Raw genomic sequence first — 14,933 nt, 5'->3', positions numbered from 1 at the left:
TGGTGCTTTGACTACGTCTTCTGCTGTCATTTCTCTTGACCCGCATCATCAGATAAAAACAGCATGTCCTACGACAAACCCTATATCGACCAATGGCAGCATCACACTCCCTGTGGCACACAATCAGATGTAAAAATGTAAATCATTTTTTGAAGTATTTAAAAAAAACATGGGAGTCACAGAATGGTCTCTCCAGAAATTTAAATACTTTAACTTATTTGTTCCTGTCACTATTTTTAATGTAAAGAAAATCAAAGATTTCTTCAAAGTAGACGTCACATTTCCCTCATTTTCCAGTCATTTCCACACATGTTCGTCTTTTGCTCTCTTTTTTTTGCACTATAACCTCAGCTAATTCAGTTTATTGGGAACATTCACTAATTATTGGGTTTAATTAATCTACAAAGTGTCCTCAAACGTTGAAATATTTGTAACGGGTGTAACAACTCAAAGCAGACAGACGTGTTTGTGTAAACATCTTTTTCTGGGTGAAAGCGGTGTATTCAAGGACCTGTGGAGTATTTAAGACATGGCCCTATGGCTACATGAACCATCTCTCCTGGGTACATCTTCATTCAGCTACTTAGTCATACCACTAGATGCCTACACAGTTTAGAAACGGCTGTTTGCAGTTGAGCAAACCAACTGTAAATGAGCTTCAACCAATGCCTTACAAACCTGTTTTTTCAGCCTAAATTCATGCCTGTTCAATGAAATTATAATTGCCTTTACAGACACATTTTTAACCGCCTTCTTGATTTACATTTTTCTCTCCATTGGGACTGAAAGGAAACACTAATTCAGTTTGCTTTTTGGGAAAATATTTTGTGAATGTACCTTTGACTACATTTGCCAAAGACTTAGTTTGATATTTAATATTTTATTTACAGTATATGTATGCATAAGTAAAGCAGTATTATCTTTGAAATAAATAGTCAACACTGGTGTATGTGGAACAACACAATGGCTGGAATGAGAAAAGGTGAAATTCAGTGACTCCATCGGTTGCAACAAAACGCTGCTTTGTAGAACGATTTGTGAATAATGTGAAGACAATTCTTCTCTGTAAATAATATCACACACACCGCTACAGTATCATACTTATGTACTGGCTCCCTTTGTAGATATACAGACATGCATTACATTTGTGTCTTAATGTAATGTTGTGTCCTTAAGGAAAAGGCACAACTACTGTATAACCTGCGGCTGCATCTACTGTCGTGGCAGGTTTCAGATGCTAACATCACGTAGCTTGTCTTTGTCATTTTACTTTGTTTTTCATGAAAATGTCATGATGATGTTTTATGTCACTATGCAATGAGTTATATGGCTTTCTGTATCATCCTTTGTTGTTGGGCTCAGATTAAGTAATCCCCATGGAGAACGACATAAAAAGCTAAAACGTGCAAAAGACCTCTTACATAAAGATCAAGATGAAGTCCTTGGCAGCAATCAAAGATATTGTCCTGTTTGTAGATGTTGTGATCATTATGTTAATCCAATTTACAGTCATCTGTGCCTCCATGTATAGACACGCATCCACATGTAATCCCGGGCGCCCGTCTCTTCTCCTTCCCTCCACTTCTAAGGCATCCGAGATGGAGTCTACTTTAGTTCTACACAAGCAAATACATCCTCTGGTACCAGGGTTTACTGTCATTGTTAAGGGGAATCAGATAACAGATACAGACTGTGATCCTGCTCTTCAGAAGAAGCTCTCCTCCACGTATTGCACTTGGGATTTGCCTTTCTCTGTCCACATGTAGCTCGACATATCTGAAGATGAAACACTGGCACCGAGAGTGAGCCAGCCACCGTCATCGAGGCAAAGTCCACCTCTGGAACGGGTCTTCTGCTGTTGTAAAGATGAAACAGGAGACGTGTCATGGACGTTAAAAAAAAAAAAAAAAAAAAAGGATTTCTGATGAAAATCTTTACAGAAAGCCTTGTGGCCTCAATCATTGTTCTGTTTCAGTTTTGTTCCAATTCTTTTTGTGCACATGAGAAATAAATTCTTTTATATGTCAGTCGTTGACTCGGTGTCCCCTCATTATTAACCCCATGAGAAAATGATTCAGGGTTCAAGGTTCCCTGGGAGCGCTCCTACTGCCAGTGTATTGATGTTTGGTTTTATGAACAAAGGCCACTCATACAGTTTACAGCTCTCAGATACATGATAGCCGCACTGATGTGAAACTGATATGATCAAAATGATCAATAATATTTTCATTGGTATAGTCGTGTATTCGTTTTAATTTGTATTGTCTTTTATGTCTTTGTCTCCACATCTGCCAGTCACGCTCTCCCTCTATCTAACTGTCTCCGCCCGGTCAGCCGTGGTCAGTGTTCGTTAACTCTGCTTCTGCTTGAGGTTTCTACCTGCTCAAAGGATTTTGTCCCTTGCCCCCCTTATTTGCTAGCTCATTGATAGATTAATGTTGGGTGTCTCTAAATAATATAACCTAGAGTATGGTCCACCTTTACATGACATCTTGGACATGGACGCCCCAAATTCATAGATGAGTATAAACTGTAGGAAAAATGGACGACTATCAAAAGCCCAAAAAATGTGCTCCCCACACTGACTGGCAGAAGTATATATCATAAACTCCGCCTCCTCCATGTAAGTAGATGGGTCTACAAGTAATTTTTTAGATTTTTTAAATTGATTCTATTATAGTTAGTTTGATATGGTATCTTGCTGATTTAAGCCCTAGTGTTTACATTTCTAAGATGTTTAGTTTTAATTTGATATTTCACTGGACTGGAAAAACCTGAGGGATCTTTGTAGTTTAATGTCTGTTTTGTTTAGCAGGTTCCAATACCAGCCAGTGTGTACTGTGGGCCCCTGCTCCAAATGACAACATGAGTGAAATATGCCAGTGCCAATCAGGAGGGAAATTTCATTTCATTTTTGTACAACTGGAAGAGACCGTGAGTCGCATCATCCAACATAGTGTAGTCCATGATTTATACACATAAATGCCTTTATTTGTTCTTTCTTGTCTATCACAATGCTTTTGGTTGTGGTTTGGTTTCGTATTGTGGTTTTTATTGACCTTTATATTGTCGTGCAATTATTTATTTTTTTAATATGATATAAAGAGTAGGGTACTTTGTTTAAAGTTTCCTGACACTACTTTTGTAAGGACTTTGCATTTTACACAATATGACTGAAACTGATAGATTAAGGATTATTGCTTCAGGTTGCATTGAATTAGAGCAAGATAAACATCTATATGTTTTTAACACAGGACAGTGAAGATAGTGAAAAGGGAAAGAGAGGCTGAAACAAAGAGGCAGGATAGTTGGGAGGTAAGGAAAGTGATTGTCCAGCTTCTGACTGGGGTTTATTTAATGATGCATTGGTTTCATCCTGCTCTACCACACTGCTGCTGCCTCACCTCCTCTCTGCACTCTAAGACACACAACCACTCAGTTCATATTCAATTTCCCTGCTTTCTCTGCCTATTGTTTATTTCATGGATCCCCTGTGAAGCATCAAAAGCTGCTGTTTCTGTCAGCCCCCTAACTGTCCTATGTGTTTGTCATTCAGGCCTTGTTAAAAGATAAAAACACACATACACACATACACTTTCCCTCTCCCAGCTGAGAATTCCCAGTGGTAAAATTATTCCATTTAGACAGGAACTTTTTTGTCACTACCCTGTCTAAATTGGCATATCTGGCTCTCTCGTAGAAACCAATAAACTGTGAACCCATGGATGCATCTGTCAGTCAAGCTCATCTTTACTTTAGCAGGCCAGATGACAACAACAGGAGAATAGACACACACACACCAGCAGGATGGGGCACACTGATTGGCTCTCATCAGTTAGGCATTACGAAAAGCACCTGTCATCCTAGGGGCTTCTCAAACGCTGTGCAGAGAGGCCCTGCCACAGGGGCCAACAGGCCTCGTGCAAAGATTTACTCAAACACTTCACCCTCATTGTCGACTTGGTTTGGAGATGCCCTGCAGCAGGGCCTCTGTAGTATGATTCATGTCTGTCACTGGTAATATATACAGCGAAATAAGCCCATTTTAAGAGCTGCAAGATGGAAGCAGTATGAGGCAATCCTTTGCAAAGCTAAAGTTTGATGCAGACAAAAACATTGCATTTAATAAAAGTACTTAATTTGGAAATGTAACTTTTTTTTTTATAACCCTGGCTTGGCGTTTTAAATGAGACTGCTTGTAGACATCAATACTGGATTTTTTTTTTCCATAGCAATGTCCTTAGTTATTTTTACATTAGACAACTTTATTTTCCAATAGCAATACATTTACAGGACAGATTTAACCTATTATCATTCAAGCTAAGCTAAGATAAGTTGTTGATCCCAGAGAGAAATTTAAGAGCTAGCACAAAACCAGATCCACACAAGCCTTTTAATCTTTTTTTTTTTTTTTTCTGGTTCTGGTTTCAGTAAATACGTAAAAATGAATGGAAATAAGTTCCCACTAAACATTTGAGATATTGTCCTGTATGTCCTGTATTTAGCTTTTGGTATCTGGCGTTAGCTCCTTCTGCTGGTGTAGAAGCTTTATCTGTTTCCTGAAACAGGTTTTTGTGGTTGTACAAGGGGGATTAGTACAGTAATAGTATAACACTAGTTAAAGCTAAACAGCAATGCATTCAAAACGAGAAAACACATCAGCCTAAGACTTTTATTTCTACGCTAAGTGTTAAATTAGCCAAAAAAAAAATGTAAACCCACCATCCAGTGATTAGCAGAAATTCATATATATCAGCATTCAATAATCTTATATGACCACTTTTGACACGAGTCAAGTTACAAGAACTTTACATTTAGGTTAGAGTTTTTTTTCCCAGCAGAATGAACCACTACCACTAACGACTATATATCCTGAGTACAGAGACCAAGACTGGACGAATCTCGGATCAGACAATCTTGCTGTATTGTTCAGAGAAGAGGAGCGGAGGTGGTCCAGCAGCGACGTCTTGTCATCTGCCTGCATGGGAGCCTGTCATCAGCCTCATCATGTGGCTGTCAAAGTTGATGTCTGTGAGGGGAGAGGCCAACCCTGCTGTGTCAATCAACAAGCCCTCATTAGAAGCGGTTTAATTAGTGGCTGCACGGGCGCAGTATTGTTCACAACGGCGCCTTCGTTAACTCTGTTAATCCCAAAGGGGGGGGGGGAATAGGTTGTACTTCAGGAGTGCAGAGAAAAATTGTGAAACAACTTTATGGGCTGAACTATGTTTGAATTTGTCTTTTATATATCTCAAAGTGACCTTTGAGGATCAGCTTTCTGTCAGAGCTTTAAAGGTTTTATAATGGAAATAGTTTCAGGGCTTCAAATGCATCTTGATTTCATAGCAAGATTATTTTAGTGAGGCAGAAGAGTCAAAGAGTTCAGGCCCAGTCTCCGATGATCTCGATCCTGACAGAACGATGATTATGAGGTTATTTTCACTGTCGGCGGGTGAGACCATCCAGGCGACAGGAACATGACTTTGTGATGTTTGTAATGAGTGAGCATTGATTGACTCAACACAGCCCAAAGAGGTTTTTTCCTCCATGTTCAAGCTCAAAGCATCTCAGGCTCTGTGTGCATTCTGTACTGTAGATAGTTTGCAATTAGAATAATGAGCTGTTGGAGTGCTGTCTGCAGGAGAGCTGCTTTTCTCATCTGCCAACGATCTGCTATTACACCATTCCCTCCCAGTTAGATCAGTCAGCAGTGCAGAGCGGTTTCCCTTCAGGAGCTAAATTATCGTTTTGAATGGCCATTGTGCAACACATTGTGTAATTAAGCACAAAATATGCCTCGCTACCTGATTATGTCACCTTCCAATATGAGCTGATAAGCTGAGGGATGGTGTTTCTGTGTTTGTGTGTGTTATCATTAAGTGTTGGGGAAAGACTAGAGATAGGGGAGGAAGTGTGTAACAAAAGGCCAAATGTTTAAAAGGGGTAGCACTGACCTGTGTGCCCCCTTCAAGCTGAGAGAGGACCTTCTCTCCTGAAGAGGGAGGGGATTTGTTTGAGTTTTGGTAATATGGTGCAACAAGAGCATCCAGCTCTCTGCTGAAACAGAAAAGACGAGGCGAAGAGGGGAGAAAGAAAAGTGGGAGGCCAGAATCACCAACCCCCACCACCTCCGACTGCCTCCCCACAGCGCTCCAACCCCCTGCCGCCCTAACGCACACACACATCCACACACTCCCGACGCCTCCGCAACCCACCCTCTACTCCCCTCCCCAACACCCAGTCACTGTCAGGCCAAACACATGATGAATTGCCCTGTCAACAGAATTCATTCAGGGACCAATTAATTCAGCAGAAATGAACTAGAGCCATCAGTCGCTGAAAAACTCGGTGCAAAGAGAGCAAAGTAGCCCCACTTCAGAAAAACGAGGAAGCAAGGGAGGGTGGGAGGGAATGAGGGAGAGAGAGAGAGAGAGAGAGGGGTGAGGGGATTGGAGATGAGAGGGCAAGCAAAAGAGAGCGGGAGAGGAAGAGAGAGGGAGAGCGTGGTGGAAGTTAGTCTGACAGAAATTGGTCATTTAATGCTTTAGCGCACTGGAGACAGCCCCTGTCATAGACGAAGGCATGGCAGGGGCTCCCCTGGTATTTTATTTATTAATTATCCTATGCAGCGAGGGGCCTTTAACTGTCTCGGTCCGGCCCCGTCAGCCCGACTTGCTGTCATTTTCTCTCCACAAACAGATCCTTTAACACTGTGCTCCAGGTTAATGGAGACAAAGCCAATATCCAACCAACCTTGCCTTCTCCCCCAAATACAGTATTCATCTGTGCCTTATCCAGGTAATTATGTCTCAGACGATCTCCTGAATATGTCGTTGAGATGCTAATAAACCACTTTAGAGGTGGCGTGCAGAACACGTCTGACCTTTTCAACTCCAAGCTTCATAGTGGCTACGCCTACTAAAGAGGGCAGCAATTATTTACCTCTTATTGAATATAAACATATTACTAAAGACACATGACAAACTGCAGCTTAGTTCCGAATTATTTACTGACTATATTGATGAAAGAGGAGATTTTCCAAACAAAGCTAGCGGCTAGGAAGGATTCTTTCCTTTTATATTAAGATATTTGTCACCTCAAATGCTCCAAAGTCCAACAGAACCGTTCATGCCAGGAGCTGTTTTGCTGGCGGTGACAAATTAGCACTCTGAAGGGCGATATCAACACCAGCTAATTAAGGTGTCGTGTGATTTTGGGCTCCAGATCAAGAATCTGCTGAATCATCCCGTGGGTGATTATGATGTCCATATGGTCAACGTACAGGGAGCTAACGCAGGGGAAACACTATCGTCCCTTGTGTGGCGCTGGCTCTGCCAAAAGTTTGATCTTGCCTTTTGTGGCGGTGTTGGGTGGTGTTCATTCAAGGTTCTGAATTATTAACTGCATCTTTTCTTTGAGACCAGGATCCTCTGGTGGAAAACACGGGATGAGAGGCAGCTGGGAGGCTGCATGTGACTGGCTCCCCCTGTTCTCTGACATCAGGAAGTGAAATTTGACGCTGTTTCCACTGTCGCTCACTGATGGGCTTGTGTACCTTGGATGCCCCCGCCTTAGTGTCACTTGAGGAATTATCACACCTTGTTCAACATACAGGGGAATTTATGATAGCCGCTGTCTTTAAAGCCAGATATTGTTTATTTACATCTTAAAAATCTTTAAGAGTTAAACACATTCATTTCATTTCTTGACGCCAGTTGATGAGTAATTACTCCAGTGACTCCAAGGGCTAATAAACTCATTCCTTCTACTTTTATCTGTCTCATTCCTCTCAATTCGGTCCTTTACTGTAGTGCTAAGCAGAGTGAAAACACACCTAATAGACAACACTGGCACACAAGCCAAGTGAACCTGACAAATGGAACAGAAACGCTAACAGAGAAGAAAGAGGTGCTTAGGCCGACTGTCACAGGTAAAGTGCTTCCCTGATTTCTGTTTACTCACCAGGCTCGAAAACTTGACTTGTTTTCCTGCGGCTTTTCACTGAAAAGATTCTGTCTGTGAGTCAGCTGGATGCCCGCATGTCTAGTAAGCAATGATCTCATTTAGCATTACATTTTAACTTCAGACTAAGTTATCAAGGGAAGACTTGAGATAATAATAATATGGTATATCTGATATATCTAAGTATTAACTTAGATAATACGATATTCAACGAACTACACTACAGTAGATCACAGAGGGAAAACATTACATCATCTGCATCAAAAAGTCTGAAGGTATAACATTAGAAGAGTGTTGGGACAAACTGGTTTTCCTGCAGTACACTGAAGTAATTCAGTCTGTGACTCAGCTGGATGTCAGCATATAAACACTAGTTTAGAACCTAATTTTAATCGTGGAAAAAGTTAGTACATGCTCAGATGCTTTATAGATACACTTTCTATTCTATGATGTAGATGATAATTAACCAAATCACTTAAACCTCATTGATTTAAGATACAGAGAAACTCTTAATCAGTTCAGTCTGTGAGTCATCTGGTTTTCAAGACATTTAGCAAATAGGAACTGGTCATTAAACATCAAGTTTTGAAAAAGAAATACAGCTTTTAAGAAGATAATAATATTGGAAAATATGTGATATCCTTTGTTGTAAATTCATAATTGTTTAAATTAATAACAATAAGTATTCTAGAAACTACTGTAGCTTTTCCACAACCTTTTTCGACCAACTCAAATACTACTAAATCCAACACAATGAGGGACTCCTATATGATCTGCATAAAGAAATCTAAGAAATAATGAATCTAAAAGGACTGGAAGGTAACCTACTAAAAGAACTGCACATGCACAGAGAGGAGATGTGCTGTAGAATATAATTAATTAAATGAGACTAATTAGGAACATGAGAGCAGGTGCCAAGCTAGGAGCTGACAGGGAAGACAGCGAGACAACATGCCAACACAAAAAAAGAAAAAGCACAACTGCGCACACATACACATAGGCACACATATGCACACAAACACACACAGCTGCGGTTATGAGGGTGTATCGTGACAGGCACGGGGACAAAACAAGTTTCTGCGTTTTGTCATGTGAAACCCCGCAGGAATACTCCTGACAGGAAGCAGAGACCCAGGCACCGTGGGGGTCTCTTGCCTTTGTCTCACACACATTCTCTTTATTATTTTGTTCTGCAATGGTGGAAGGAAGTTTGCACAAGCCAAAGATTTCTGTCCCCTAATTGTTTCAGCACTTGCTCGAGAAGTCTAAAAGCAGTTTAAATTCACACACTGCTTTCTTCCTCCTCTCAGACCACTTTCAATGCTCCCTATTTTTCAGCAGAGCATATTAAAAAGGAGGAGTTTTAATTTAATACAATAAAAAGGGAATGGATTGAATGAACCTCTTTACTGTCTGGTAGCATCCATTGAGTAATTTGTCATTTAATTATTTTCAGAATCAAGCATAATGTCACAGCAGTCAGCATTCTCCATTCCCTTCACCACTGGTTTTTTTTTGTTCAGAGACGACGTAAAAACAGAGCAAAAATCCAACATCATGCAGGGAAGGAAAGAGCTTGTACTCGCTCTTTCTGCTCATTCTTGACAATGAGGTTAAGTACTTCTTCCCACAGAGCAACCAATAAAAATGTCTCTTGTCGCCACCAACTACAGACCCATGTCAGTGTGCCACTTGCAATGCCTCGAACACAACTTAACGTCAGCGTTAAAAAGTGGGTGAGCTTCTACTGCACAGCACAGGAAAACTACACAGATGCACATGACACAGTGTTATTTGGGCATGTTAACATATTCTACAACAAAATAAACATTTTTTATTTTTAAATAAACCCAAATATAGCGTTCTATGGCTTAACAAAAGGACAATCCTTTCTTTTCGGTGTTAGAATTATGAAAGTAGATGTTGGCCGTTTTAATTGGAGTATGTCAAAGGAAGGAAGAAGAAAAGGATGAAATATCAGACCATCAATCCCCAGTCATACACCTTGGATCTCTACCTAACTTTTCTTTTCGGAAAACACACAACCCAACAGCATTTAGCAGGCTAAATGTGGACCTGCAGCCGAGAGACTCTGCCAAGCGGACAGCTCAATATCCAGCCTTAGTGCAGCTTGTCAATGCAACACCAAACTCAAGACAGAGAGAGATAGGGGGCGGGTGTGGGGAAGGCTTTTTTAATTATCTGTGGTTGGGTCGGACTGTGCATCATCATTAGAGAGACTAAATAGCAGTGGTCACTGACTCAGGTAGTGGTAAACGGCACAATTAACAAGCTGAGGAGGGAGAACTGTATTCAATTTGAAAGCCTTCTCTCCTAATCCATCTCCAGTGATCAGCAGTGCTGCTGAGCTACGCCCTTTTTACATTCAATTACATTAATCAGGTTATTACCCAGCAAAAAGTCAACATTTTAATCAAGAACTGGCAAAGTAGGGCAGGACATTATACTGAGACAGGACTAAGTGACAGTCAGAGGAGGGGAGTGATGATACTCTATTGAAGATCATCTTTCACTCATTGACAATGGCACAGCAGTGAGGGGTTTAGAAGATCTGGATACATGTTTTGTCTTATTTATCAGATTTTTATACTGGATCTACTTTGTTAGAATGAAGCCATAAAATGTGCTGGACAACAATGTCAAAAAAGGATCTGGAAAGGTCACAGGAAACCACACAAAACTTCATAATTTGCGAGCTTTCCCCTTTTTAATAACCCGGCTCTTTTGATAAGAATTAGTCAGACGGACCTGAGAGAAAAGACTGCATGTGATAAATGGGTTAAAATGCCAACATGTTTCTGTAACTGTGACACAAAAGTGCCAATCCAATAACAAAATAAAGTTATTTATTTAACAAAATATATTACAAATACTAGAATGTATCTGTAGTGTCCAGATTACTAAAACTGTGAATTCATTTTGTCTGTTTAGTGTGAGCTTCATGACCATGTGCGGCACGTTTCAGAATTCAGACACTTTTTCAGGCTGCAAATCCTCTCGGCTCTAATCCTTGCAGGGGTGTTGTTAACACAGCAGGTGTGTGAGAAATGTAAAAACACAGCTGCAGGGTTCACATCCCGAAAACCATCCTGATCGTCTTAAAACCCTCTGACACGTTCTCTATAAAAAAATACATTCTCTAACACCAAGCCATTATTCATGTATGGATGGAAACAACTTGTCTAAATGTATGTAGAGCTTTCCCACTGTGGTCACGTTGGGGATTATTCCATTCACAGCACAAAAAAAAGGCAATCTATATGAATATGTGCTTACTTCACATCCAGTTCAAGTTGCCTTTGCTGACTGACTGCTGACTGCACACACAAAGTGAATCTAATTTAGGAGAACCTCTGGCTAAGCAGTAGTTTCTCGCCCGTTTTCTCCAACTAACAGGGAAGAAATCAATCGTCAGGCGTCTATGACATTCAGGAGATGCTTGTCTTGTTTTTATTTATTTATCTATTTCATTTCCAAACATCTTTTTTTGCATTTCAGCTTGTTAGGGGTTCTGTGATGGCTGACCCGGGAATTGGGGTCTGATTAATGGAGGGAAATTCTGGTTGTCCACACGATAATGAGAGAAGACAGAGGTGAGAACAGCTCAATAGGAGAGATAACCAGTCTTTGATCCAAACGCTCATGCAGAACCTTTACTCGCTGCATCGTCAGAAAGTGTTCTCTGGAGTTCTAAGATTTAAAATCTCTCCTAAAGGGACAAATACATTGAGAAGGAGAAGGTTTTTCAACAAATTGTAATGCAACAGTTCACCAGTTTGAGCTGAAATTTGTAATTTTTTTTATGATGTGGTTTGCAAATGATACCAAACCATTTGTGTCTACTTTCCAGATCACAGCCAGCAGACAATTGCAATATGATAATTGACTTCTTACATTCAGTTACACACAAACAGCAGCCCAGCGACACAGCATCTTCACCCATTTCCAAAATATGAAACTGTCTAAGTGCCATTTCTGGATCCTCGCTAACAAGACCCATCTCAACTTAAGATGTCTTGTTAAATTGAGACCTTGTTCCCCAGTGGACTTAAATGTAAAACATATCTCTACCCTTGACAAGCAATGTTAATCCATTTAGTGTAACGAACTAACATGTCTCTAATTAAAATATGCCTTTTAATGATACATACTGACATCCTGGAAAACACTGTCACGCTTCCCTCCTTTAATACAGGAATATGCTAATTGCTTCAGTAACACTGGTGTTCAAATCCCAAAGGCTACCAACACATCCTGAGGGAGGCGTGTTGGGGTTTTGAAACCTCAGTCCAAAAACATAAAGGCCCTCTTGACATATGATTTCTTCAAGAGTGTTTTGGTGAATGCAAGGGGTCTTGTGGGACTGACTGACTGACTGTTTCAAGTCATTTTCATTGTTTAAGTTACCATTCAGGCACCTATCACTTCACTCCTTCAGTCCACCGCTTCACCTCTAGATGCTGGAGGACGGATCTTGAGCATCAAGCTTCCCATGGCAGCTCATTTAAAACAAATCAAGCTGATTGCTGAGTTTCTGCACTCAGTCAGCCCAGGTGATAAAGCAATTAAAGCCCTCTAATTCTTCAGTTCGGAAACGGGCCCTCAAGGTTATTAACTGTGTACAATGAAATCCTTTTGTTCCTTTTTTTATTTTGTTCCTTGATGTGTGAGGTTGTTAGTTTGATGGGCAGTGAGTAACAGGATCATGTGTGTGGGATCTGCGGTCCTCTGCAGAAAGGACCCTGGATGAGAGTCAGGCTTTAGTTAATAGGCTCTCTCTGGACAGATGAGGTCCATTAGGAGGTTAATTTAAAAATGAATAGAGGACACACAGAGAAAGAGACGGTGAAAGAAAAAGGGTTAAGCACAGACCACACAGTTCATAGGAAAAGCCTAATGTAGAATCAAATGTTTATTTTCCTTTGTGGCTTATTAAGTAGATGATAATTAAATAGCTACACATCCAGAGGAAAAGCAGATTCTCGTAAAATGGAAACACGCTAGTCTGCTTCAGACTGTGTTCACAACTGAACCTGATCACTTCCCATCCACGAGGCCATTTTCTTAAACATTGAGGCATTGTTCAGATGCATGAACTGCAGCCCCTGCCTGCCTCCCGAATTTCCATTTCTTTCCCCCCTGCAGAAAAAGGCTGAATCTGATCCGGACCCATTGGTGTGTGGATAATGAAGGGGTTACCAGGAGCTGGGAGAGGCCCAGTAATTCCCCCTCACCGGGGGAGTGGGGTTTTTGGGTGGGGTTTGGATGAGTAGCCCTGCTCCGTGATGCATGCACTCATGTGAGCTTGTGACAGACTTTACCCAAATCTATGGCCAGACACAGACGTGGCATGTGTTATATAGAGATACAGTACCGTGCAACATTTCACTGCTGCAGAATTCTTCGTTTTGATTCACATGGAGGATATATCAGAATTTGTATTATGATAGTATTATACTCCCTAGGACTGTAATATAAAACTATTGCATGTTTTTTTGTTTCCAGAATTCGGCAACATGTGTGCTGATTACAAAACAGAGATCAATTGAAAATGAAATATGTAAATAAAAGTTACAGTCCCTTAGCTGAGTTCATTATCCTTTTTTTAGCAGACGTGGGAGTAACCCAGCTCAATCTAAGGTCACAAAAATTTGCATATCATCTGGCAAAATGGTTAGCCAATGTGTGGGCGTCTCCCCGAGGGGGGTCACCTTAAACATCAGTGTTAAGGCTCTAAGAGACCCCCGCACACTCCAGGGTTAAGTATCTCCACTTCATTATGATAAAGATGTTAACAACTACCCAACCTACCAACGCGGTCAATAGACATCGAGTCCCGGCTCCATCCAGCCCGGCTCCTCGCCCTCTCTTAGGAGCCAGCGTGAGCCTCCATCCATCATCTGAATACTCTGGGCCCGAATCATTGCAGATCATTATAGTAACAGAGAGAGAGTCCCGGTGATTGGCCGTGATTGTTAGATCACAGTGACCCGAGGGGTGATCCATCACGCTGGGTGGCACGCTAACACCTTTGTGTGATGGGGTTCAGCTTAGGGGTCAGGGCCAGGTCAGCCAGAGGAGATCCCCTTGACAGAGAAAACCTCCATCCCTCCTAGTAAGCTTTCAAAGGCTCCTAAAGTGTAGCCCAAAATCTGAACTATTTCCAATCTGATCTGCAATCAGTAACAATATATTATTATTTTCAAAGTGAACAAGTAAACAGATCATATGACAAAATGAATCCTTAATGCCTTTAATGGCTTTAAATAGTAAAAACCAAGTACTACATGTTATCTTGAACAGGACATTGTAGGCTGTGTTGCCAAATGCTGTGTAAATTGTAACTGGAAAAAGACTGGAAAAAAATTTCCCAGAGGGGTCTATAAAGTATGTCTTATCCATGTCAGTGTTTGCAGTAAGCAAAAACATGCAATGTTAGCTTGGATGCTGTTAGCTGACTTGTTGTCAAAGTGTTGAATGCATGCTGTCAGCTCTGTAGCATTAGCTTGTGCAATATTATGATAGAGCTTAATTTCCCGAATCTCCTTCAAACACCTCTGGTGAAAAATAAATCATGAACTACCCAAGATAAATTCCAGCAACCAGAAAACTGGTAAACACCTAACATTAGTGGCCATCATTACTTCCTGTGACTGGTTAGTGGAAATATTTGTGATTTTTCTTTTCAATAAACACCCAAACAAAGCAACACCACAATGAATCCTGCAATTAAATATGACTATGATTTGTGTGGTGTGAGACTGAAACAAATGCCTTATAATTTTAGATGATTATTATAATATTTTTTTGTCCTCAAACCCCCCTAAATTACAAAGAATAAACCCTGTTGTGGTTTGGGGTTATTAGAGGCTTTAGCCATCACTTGTATTCTCTCTGCTGCACATGTAAGAAGAGCCAATGACCCCATCCAACTTGTTTCTCAAAACTGG

General features: G+C 40.8%; 1 protein-coding gene across 2 annotated transcripts in view; it reads right to left on the bottom strand.

The window, feature by feature from the left end:
• Positions 1–79: 79 nt before the first annotated feature.
• The window catches only part of LOC306835937 (uncharacterized protein), a 41,462-nt gene continuing 26,608 nt past the window's right edge, over positions 80–14,933 (bottom strand). For both annotated transcript variants that reach the window (XR_013780714.1, XM_079362748.1), the window contains one exon: positions 80–1,855. Coding sequence is in view for 1 of the 2 variants with exons in the window: in XM_079362748.1 (XP_079218874.1) it covers positions 1,818–1,855 (38 nt within the window). In the remaining variant the exon portion in view is untranslated. The remainder of the gene's footprint in view (positions 1,856–14,933) is intronic.

The sequence above is a fragment of the Symphodus melops genome (assembly GCF_947650265.1).
Source record: "Symphodus melops genome assembly, chromosome: 15".
NCBI lineage: Eukaryota > Metazoa > Chordata > Actinopteri > Labriformes > Labridae > Symphodus > Symphodus melops.
Note: the sequence above shows the minus strand (reverse complement) of the source record. Positions and strands in the feature narration are given on the sequence as shown.